Below are 10,681 nucleotides of genomic sequence, written 5' to 3'. Positions count from 1 at the left end.
GATGGAAAGGAACAGTGAGAGATGATGATGGGAAAGAAATTAGCAGAGGAAACGATTTCAATATTCTCTTTGTTTCACAATACGCAGTGTTTTCTTCTTTATTTTAAGTACTGTTTCTTGAATTTTAGCGTGTATCAAATTCTTCTGGAGAGCTCCTTAAAACTCAAATTGCTCACCCCAGTCCGCAAACCAAAGTTTATCAGCAGTGTCTGTAGTGGTACCACCATTATTCATTTCTAACAAGTTCCCAATTGATGCTTCTGCTGCTTATCCAGGAACGATTCATTTTATTTTCTTTTGACCTCATTTTTCCATCAGATTCATCAACAACATGGGACACAAAAATGAAGCAAATGTTTCAGAATTCATTCTCCTGGGATTGACAGATGATCCAGAACTGCAGCCCCTTATTTTCTGCCTTTTCCTGTCCGTGTACCTGGTCACCATCTTAGGAAACCTGCTGATCATCCTGGCTGTCATCTCTGACTCTCACCTCCACACACCCATGTACTTCTTTCTTTCCAATCTGTCCTTTAGTGACATCTGTTTAAGCACAACCACAATCCCAAAGATGCTAGTGAACATCCAAGCACATAACCAAAGCATCGCTTATATAGGCTGCCTCACCCAGTCCTGCTTTGTTCTGGTTTCTGTTGGTTTGGAAAATTGTCTTCTTGCAGTCATGGCCTATGATCGCTACGTGGCCATTTGTCATCCACTGAAGTACATGGTCATCATGAACTCCCGCTTCTGTGGACTGCTGATTCTACTCTCACTATTCATAAGCATTGTGGATGCCCTCCTCCACAGTCTGATGGTATTGCAGCTGACCTTCTGCACAAACCTGGAAATACCACTATTTTTTTGTGAAGTTGTTCAGGTCATAAAACTTGCATGTTCTGATACCCTCATCAATAACATTGTGATATACTTTGCTACTAGCATATTTGGTGGTATTCCTGTGTGTGGAATCATTTTCTCTTACGCTCAAATATTCTCCTCTGTTTTGAGAATGCCATCAGTGGCTGGAAAGTGTAAAACTTTTTCCACTTGTGGTTCTCATCTCTCAGTTGTATGCTTGTTTTATGGGACAGGTTTGGGAGTGTACATTAATTCAGCTCTTACTAAGTTTTCCATAAATACTGCAATGGCTTCAGTGATGTACACTGCTGTCCCTCAAATGCTGAACCCCTTCATCTATAGCCTGAGGAACAGAGACATGAAAAAAGCCTTGAGAAAACTCATTGGTAAAATACCGGTTTTTTTTCAGTAGTGTGCTGTTTAATTCCCACCCATTTCTATACTGTCCAATTGTCCTTCTCTTATTGATTTCCAGCTTCATAATATTATACTCAGAAAATACACTGTATGATTTCAATCTTTTTAAATTTATTGAGACTTGCTTTGTGACCTGACATATGATCTATCCTGGAGAATGATCCATGTGCACTAGAGAAGAATGCATCTTCTGCCATTGTTAAATGGAGTGTTTATACATGTCTGCTAGGTTTTGTTCATGCATACCATTTTGCAAGTTCTCTGTCTCTTTTTGATCACTCCAGAGGTACTATCCAACCTGCAAAGTTTTGCACTGAAGTCTCTAAGTATTATTGTAGCAATATGTATTTCTCACTTCACTTTTGTCATGTTTGTGGTATTTTGAGGTTCTGTTGTTTGGTGTATATGTGTTTATAATTGTTATATCATCTTGATTATGCACCCTTTTATCTCTATCTGCCTCTCTATCTACTACCTATCTATCTATCTGTCTACCTACCTATATTGTATCTATTCTTTTTGTTTATTTTAATAGCTTTTAATTGAAATCTATTTTTCTGATATTAGATCTCTTTTGGTAATTATTTGGCTGGAGCATATTTTCCATCCTTTCATTTATAATCTATTTGTGTTTAGGAATCTATAGTGAGTCTCTTGTAAATATCTTATATTCATGTCATATCTTTCTCTCTTCCCGTCTCTGCTTCTTGATTGGAGAAGTTAATCTACTTACCTTACTTATTGATAAAGAGATACTTTATCCTTCAGTTCAAAAAAATATTTTCTGTATGTCTAATACTTGTTCTTTTTTCTTCATTTCCTACATTACTGCCTTATATTCTGTCTACTTGATTTTTGTTGTGAACATTTTGGATTTAATTTTTATTGCCCTTTTTAAATATATCCAGATAATTTTCTTTGTGGTTATCATAGATATTAAATTTAAAATGCCAAATTTATAACAATCTAGTTTGAATTCATATCACTTTTACTTCAATTGCATGCAGAACCTCTGATCTTATCTGGTTCTGTCTAGTCTCCTTTATGTTGATTCTGTCACAAATTATATATTTATACATTGTTGCCAATAGCATAGATTAAAAATTTTTACATTTGTTTTTTAAATCCAGCAGGAAATGAAAAGGAGAGTTGTAAACCAAAAATAAAACACCAGCTATTTTATTTTCCTACACCTTTATCTTTTCCAGAAATCTTCATTTTTTCACACAGCATTGAATTACTGTTTAGTGTCTCTTCTTTTCAACCTGAAGAAATCCCTTAGATATTTTCATAGAGCAGGCTTAGTGGTAATGAATTCCGTCACATCTGTTTATCTGGGAATATTTTATTTCCTCCTCATCTTTGGAAGGAAAATTTTGGCAGCTATAATATTCTTGGTTGAATTCGTTTTTCTTTTAGCACTTTAAATGTGTCATCTCATTATACTCTGGCCTTTGTAATACTGATGAGAAATTGTTTGCTAATCTTATTGAGGTTCTCTTGTATGTGCAGTTGACTTTCTCTTACGTTCTTGTATGTGATGAGTTCCTTTTAAGATTTTCTCTTTGCTTTGGCTTTGTCAACTTGATGATAATGTGTCTCAATGTTAGTGTCTTTTATTTACCCTCCTTGGAGTTCAGTGAGCTTATTAGTTTTGTAAGTTCATGTCTTTAACCATATTGGGAAGTTTTGACCATTTCTTTTTTTTTTTTTTTTTTTTTTTTTTTTTTAAAGATTTTTTTTTATTTTTTCCTTTTTCTCCCCAAAGCCCCCCCGGTACATAGTTGTATATTCTTCGTTGTGGGTCCTTCTAGTTGTGGTATGTGGGACGCTGCCTCAGCGTGGTTTGATGAGCAGTGTCATGTCCGCGCCCAGGATTCGAACCAATGAAACACTGGGCCGCCTGCAGCGGAGCGCGCGAACTTAACCACTCGGCCACGGGGCCAGCCCCTTGACCATTTCTCCTTCAGATATTCTTTCCATCTCTTCCTCTTTCTCTTCTCCTTCTGGGACTCCCATAATGCATACATTTTTTCAGTTGATGGCGTCCCATACGTCCCTTAGGTTCTCCACACTTTCCTTCACCCTTTTTTCTTTCTACTTCTTAGACTCAACATTATAATGTGGTAGTGCTGTATATCAGAATATCCCCCTGAGTTTTACCCTAAAAAAATTGTTGAAGGTTTTATTAGTATATTTCTTTAGCAAATTTCCCAAAATATATTTGAAAAGACTGAAATTCTTATTGTATGTGGTCATTGAAATCTATTTCTTTAGATTTGTTCTGCCTGTACTTTGATATGTCTCTTTGAATAGCATGAGTGACACAAACACATAAACAAATGGCACACCTCTCTCAGTCTTTACAGATTGGATTTGTACTGCAATACTCTTTCAACACAGATCCACATTTGCACTGATCAACAGGAAAGTTTTAGATCCTCTCTGGTCTTTTCTGAAAATATTTCTTGCCATGGGCATACATGTAGCTTTCTAAATTTTCCCATATACTTGGCTGCTTTTGAATGTCCTATTTCCTTAAGAAAATTTCCTGTTTTTGTTCTGAGACTTAGCTGGTTTATTTAATGTTTTCACTTTAATCTTTTGCCATAGGCTTACGTGGGCTGCTAGGTTCCTTTGCAATATTTTTGAACAGGGCCCACTGCTTTTCCAGCCTGTCTTCTGAATTAGGAAACACAGAGATGAGTGACTTTTATCAGTCCACGAGGTAGCCCCAGACAGGTTAGAACAGACATACAGAATTATTTGAGAAAAGATCTACTCTGTTTTCTCTGAATCCATAGACCAGGATCTCATATTGAGAACACAAGCTGTGACATTTGTAAGGCTAAGACTACTGCCATTTCAGGGAAGGAGTGAAACAAGGGCAAGTAAAAGTGCCAAAAAACTTTTCTGCCTGTTAAGAAGCTGCTTTTTTCTTGATTCAGCATTCACTTGGTTCCTGTAAATTTTGACTATTTTTGGGAGTTCTGACAAAGTTATTTCTGTCAGTTTACGCTTGTTTTTCAACATTTCTTTGAGATGACAAGAGCTTCAAGCTACCTAATCTGCCGGTTTTCCATTTTACTGGCAAAATGCAATAAACTTTTTCATGTGCCATCCATTTTGATTAAAGAGAAAGTATTAGAAACTGCTGAATATAATATGTCGAAACAGAATGCAATGAACCATACACAGAGTTAGCCCTTAGAATATGCTTTTTACGGTATATTTTTTATAATTTCACAAGTAAGATATATAGCTCCATAAAAGAAACTATATTTTTCAGTCTAAATGTCATTTCAGTCTTCCTTAGATTGTTAATATAAAGAGTGTCCTTGAATTTACCTTAGGAAAGAAAAGGAGATTTCAATTCCAGAAGGAAATCTTGTCCATGTGTGAAAGGCACTTGAAATGAGTGTGAGCAAAACTAGGTCTGTGGAAGAGACCTGAATACTTTTGGCATCCAAGGATGAATATATTAGCTGGTTTTAAGTTCTGCTTTCTCTGAGCTTTTAACAGTGTTTATTGCCCTGGGATCAGAATGATATGAAACGAGTTTCACTAATGAGAAACTTTGGATATTGAACTGCAAAGACCACAGAGACTGCAAATAATCTGCCTGTGGCCACCTTACTGAATAACTCTGCTCAGGTCACCAGGCAGCACAGCCCGAGCCTCTTCCCACGTTCCATCACATTTGCACAACAGCCCAGCCCTTCACTTTATGTTTCCACACTCGCTGAGAACAGATCTTCCATTTAATTCCTTCAATATCAGAGAACTGAATGTCCTTCCTTAAGTTTAGCTCCCAGTCATCTGAAGTTCCCCAGTCTGTTTTTCAAATAGAGAGACGTGTTTGTCTACTAGTCCATCTGAGATTAAGTGGAAACATGTTGACAATGACTTGATTTTACTGATCTGTGAAGTGTCTGCCTAATTTTCTATCATCTGACATGTTTTCTTGTACCTTTGCAACAATACTTAATCAATCTGCTAATCTTCTACTCTGATCCTAAAGTTCTAGGATCTTTTTCCATTCTCAACAGAAACTTCTCTTGCATGATTTTGTGAAATGTTCTAGAATTCCCTCAAATATACCTTAACTTCTGGGCAGAGGATTAATGTGAATGGCCATCTTATATTTATCCTTCCATGTCTTGTTCTTTACGTTCCTTTGTAGGGATAATCATTTATCTTAACTTTGGTACCTTTCTGTGAGGACTCTTGCTCAAGAGATGGAGGACTAAGCAAACCCCTTAGACACATCCCCAGTACCAATATCTCTTTAGTCATCTACGAAATATTTTAAAATACAGAATATCAGGACAATTATTCATGTGCTTGTTTCCAGAATGAAGAAATTTTGACATTTGCCATAATAGTTCTCTTTCTAAAGTAACAAACTAGTTTGTATATAGAAAGTATTAACTTTAATTTTCCTCCATTCTTGTCCTTCCATACCCAGAGGCAACCAAAATTTTTAATTCATTGGTCCCTTGGCATTGTTTTAAACTGTCTTTACACAAACACATGCATGTGAGTGGGTGTGCATATGTGATTATGTACATATGTGTGTGTTTGTGTGTGTTTGCACCATGAAAACTTATGGGGATATTCCAAAGATGAGAAATAAATAGGCAATATCACTTAGCATGGTACTTGACATACAAGACTTCTTAATATCACGTATAGTGATTTGTTCATGGCATTAACATAACTGGACAAATTGGCAGGAGTCATTATAGAGAGGAAAGTGAGGGTGGGACAAGATGAAAGAAGAGGAGAAAAAGAAAGAACAATCCTGGTATGGTAACTGCAAGTTTCAGGAAATAATTCATGTACTAAAACTTCCGCTGTAATTCTTACTCATGCATAAAAGCAGAGGGAGAAAGCCTTGATACATTTCATTCTGGTTCATTAACTCCCCCTCCTTTACTGTGTTCCCCTGTCTTACAACATCAAATTTATATTTTCTTAAAGTAATGGGCATTTGCATTGCAAACACACATGAACACACACACATTGACAGATACCATGGTCAAGACCAATGTTCATCCCTCCAAAGGAACATAAAGAACCAGACATGGAAGGATAAATATAAGGGGATTATCCACCGTAATTCCCTTCACAGTAATTAAGGAATACTTCAGAGAATTCTAGAAAATTGCTCAAAATTGTGCAAGAGAAGCTTTCTCCTGAGGATGGAAAACACCCTAGAACTTTAGGATCAGATTAGAAGGTTAGCAGATTGATTAGCATTGTTGCAAAGGTACAAGAAAACATGTCAGATGATGAACAATTAGGTAGACACTTCACAGATGAATAAAATCAAGTCATCTTCAGCATATTCCCACTCAACCCCGGATGTACTCATAGACAAACATCTTTCCCGATTTGAAAAACAGACTAGGGAACTTCAGAGGACTGGGTACCAACTCTATGAAATAACATTCACTTCTCCCTTTGATATTAAAGGAGAGAAATGTAAGTCCTGTTCTCAGGGAGCATGGAAACAGAGTGAAGGCTGGGTGTTTGTACTGATGGTCCCTGTGAAGAGGCCCAGGTGTGCTGCCTAGTGACCTGAGCAGGGCTTTTCAGTAGGGTGGCCACAGGCAGACTATTTGCACTCTCTGTGGCCATTGGGATTCAATATCCAAAGTTTCTCATTAGTCAAACATTTGCTATCATTCTGATCTGAGAGCAAAGAAAACCCTTAAAAGCTCAGAGAAGGAAGAACTTTAAACTGCCTAAATCTTTCATCCTGACATGCCAAAAATATGCAATTCTTTTCCATCCACATATTTTTGTTCACATTCTCCTCAAATACCTTTCACACAAGGAAAAAAATTCTTTCTGCAATTGGATATTAGTCTTCTTTCCTAACGTATATTCAAATACATCCATTATAATAGCAATCTAATCAAGACTGAAAGGACATTTAGGTTCAAAAATAGAGTTTATCATATGTGTATGTATATAATATATACATATGTCTTACTTATGAAAGGCAAATGATAATATAGCAAATACACCCTAAAAAGCATATTCTAAGGGCTAACTCTCTGTATGGCTCATTGCATTATTTTTCTACATATTCCATTCAACAGTTTCTAATATAATCTCTATAATCTAATTGGACTGTACATGAAAGAGTCAATGGCATTTTTCCAGCAGAATAGCAAAATGACAGATTAGGCATCTAGACACTCTTGTCTTCTCAAAGAAACGTTGAAAAACAAGAAGAGCTGTCAGAACTAACTTAAAACTCCCAAAAAGTGTAAAAATTTACAGCAACAAGGTGAGTGTTGAATCAAGGAAAAAGCAACTTTAAACTAGTAGAAAAGTTTTATGGCATTTTTACTTGCCCTTGCCCCACTCCCTCCCTGGCATAGCAGTAGTCTTGGTCTTAAAATGGTCACAGCCGGTGTTCTCAGTGTAAGACACTGGTCCATGGATTCAGAGAAAGCATAATAGATATTTTCTCAAATCATTCTTTTTTAAAATTTTATAGTGTCTCTCCTTTTTTAATTAATTAATTAATTTATTTTGAATGTACATCATATTTTGAATTCTGTTTACATTACATCTTGCTCACCACCCGAAAACTAATTATAGTCCATCCCCTCACATGTGAGCCTAATCACCCCTTTTCCCTCCTCCCTCCCCCTTCCCCTATGGTAACCACCAATCTGATCTCCTTTATTTCTTATGGCTGAGTAGTAGTCCACCATGTATAAATACCACATCTTCTTTATCCATTGGTCCCTTGATGGGCACCTAATTTGCTTCCATGTCTTGGCTATTGTGTATAATGCTGCAATGACCATAGGTTTTCTCAAATCCTTCTGTATGTCTGTTCTAACCTGTCTGGGAGCAACCTGAAGAACTGAGACAAGGCATTCATCTCTGTTATTTGTAAATCAGAACTCAGTCAAGAAAAGCACTGGGGATTGTTTGAAAACATGATAACCAAACTAACAGCCCACATATGCCTATGGTAAAAGATTAATGTCAAAAAACATTATAAACAAAATAGAACCGCTAATGCTCATAGAAACACATGGGAAAATTTCTTTAAGAAATTAGGAAATTTCAAAGCAGCCAAGTGAGAATACATGCCTTCAGCTGTAACAATGCAAAAATCTCAATGCCAATAGGATTAAGTGAAAAAGCAATTATCATCTTTCTTAACAATGGCTTAGAGATTGGGTAGGCCCAGGCACAGAACCACAGGGCTGCATTTCATTCTGTCATGTGTTGGCTTCTTCCTACAAATATCCTCCCTTGATAGTCACCACTGTCTGCAGCAGTGCAGAGATATTTCAGACACAATAACCAGAGACAGAAATATGTCTGCCTTTCTTTGGATTTCTTTGCAAAGCAGACATAATCTTTACAAAGAGACATCCAGAAGACATTTTTTTTTATCATCAACCTGAATTGGAACTTGTGTCCTGTATTAGTTTCCTATTGTTGCTGTAACACATTACCACAAGCTTAGTAGCTTAAAACAATGTGAATGCACTCTCTTGCAGTCTTTGAGGTCAAAATTATGAAATCAGCCCCATTGGGCTGAAGTCAAAACGTTGAGTTCCTTCTGAAAGCTCTGAGAAAAGAAGGAAATTGGGAGATATTGTTTCATGGGTGCAGAGTTTCTGCTTGGGATGATGAAGATCAGAAAATTGATAGTGGTGATGGTCACACAATATTGTGAATGCTCTTAACCCCAGGGAACTGCACACTTAAAATGGATGAAATTGTAAATTTTATGTTATTTATATTTTACCACAATAAAAATATCTCTCAAAAAAAAGGAGTTGAAACTGATAAATAATATTTGACTTTCTAGAGCCAAAACCAACAAAGAGAAATCATTTCAATGTATGAAAGCTTTAAACACAAAAGTCAAAGTGATTAAGTAATTCAGAAGACAATATACAAAAATATTTTTGTGACCTCAGAGGAGTTACACATTTCTTAGGAGAATAAGCACAACCCAAAATGTAAAGACAGAAATTCAAGAACTTTAAAAATAAGCCACTAAAATAATTGACTCAAGAATGAAATTTCAGAATTGTTCGTTCAATGTAACAAGAAGGATAAAGCAGGGCAAATAAACCTCTCGTGAAATATTTCCAAATGTGGCCTTGCTAAGCCCATCAATATCAATGTGATTTATTACTAAGTACAGACATAAGAAACTGTCAATATATTCCATCACTCCCAAAAATCAATCCTTCTCTCCCTCTCCTCTCGTAACCACCATTCTACTTTTGGTCCTTACGACCTTATCTAATCTAGGTACCTTATAACTGAAATCATGCAATATATATTTTTTGTCTGCCTTATTTCACTCAGCATAATGTTTTCAAAGTTCCTTCATGTTGTAGCACGTGCTAGAATTTCATTCCTTCTTATAGCTGAATTACACACACACACACACACACACACATATATATATCACACCTACAATTATAACCAGGATTCCTGATAGCATTGATTACATAGATGTGCTATTGGTTGTACCTAAAAAAATAATGCTGAAATCCACTCAGAGAAGCATAGTGGGTCCACATTTGCAAGGTCTGTGAAATAGTTGTGAACAGAAGAAGGTGAAGAACTGAATGGTGAACACTTGGCCTTGTAGCATCAGGGAATGTACGATCCTGAATCCTGCCATTCTATGGTGTTGGTCTTTAAGGATTTACACAGAACTGGGATCAGAATGACACTAAAATTGACTAATGAGGAGCTTTGAATATTGATCCTCCAAGAACACAGGGACTACTAATAGTCTGTCTGTGACGACCTCACTCAACAGCCTTTTCCCAGTAAAGAAACAACACACCTGAGTCTCCTCCAAGAGCTTCTCCCTCTTGCCCAGGAGCCTGGTGCTTCACTCAGTCCCTCTCCTCCTCTTAAGGATAGAGCTTCAGTCTCTATCACTTAATATCTAGGAGAGATTTCTAGCATCATTTCACAGTGTCATCTGGGTAACCTAATGTTCCTTAGTTAATGTTTGGGAATGAAGACAGGTGTTTTACCACAAGTTTATCCAGGGGAAACTGTGAGGAGAGTGCTTGCATCAGATGATTAGAGCCAAGACATCCGTTTGCCTCCTGCCTGTCTTCCATCTTCTTGACATGTTCCCTTGTAACTTTCCTCCAATTCTCAAGCAACCCTTATTCTGATTGTCTCCTACTCTCTGTATGATGGCAAAGAACATTTTCCTTCTCAGCAGGAATATCCTCACTTGTAAACATGGATATTGTTATAAAATTCACTGGCATGTACTTAATTCTTATAGTGGTCTTAGGGAGGAGGCTTGGTCAGTTTCACTGTACCTTCCAATTCTGGGTTTTTAACACACATTTGTGTTATATCTGTTGCCAGGCTGTGA

The 10,681-nt window shown here is 36.8% G+C and overlaps 1 protein-coding gene across 1 annotated transcript; it reads left to right on the top strand.

Moving 5' to 3' along the window:
* Positions 1–331: 331 nt before the first annotated feature.
* Positions 332–1,273, top strand: OR7G63 (olfactory receptor family 7 subfamily G member 63). The gene is given in 1 exon segment (NM_001391176.1): positions 332–1,273. A coding segment is annotated over 1 exon segment (942 nt).
* The last annotated feature ends 9,408 nt before the right edge of the window (positions 1,274–10,681 follow it).

Source organism: Equus caballus, chromosome 7, assembly GCF_041296265.1.
Source record: "Equus caballus isolate H_3958 breed thoroughbred chromosome 7, TB-T2T, whole genome shotgun sequence".
Lineage (NCBI taxonomy): Eukaryota > Metazoa > Chordata > Mammalia > Perissodactyla > Equidae > Equus > Equus caballus.
The sequence above is the reverse complement of the archived record's forward strand: the minus strand, read 5'-3'. Positions and strand labels throughout refer to the sequence as shown.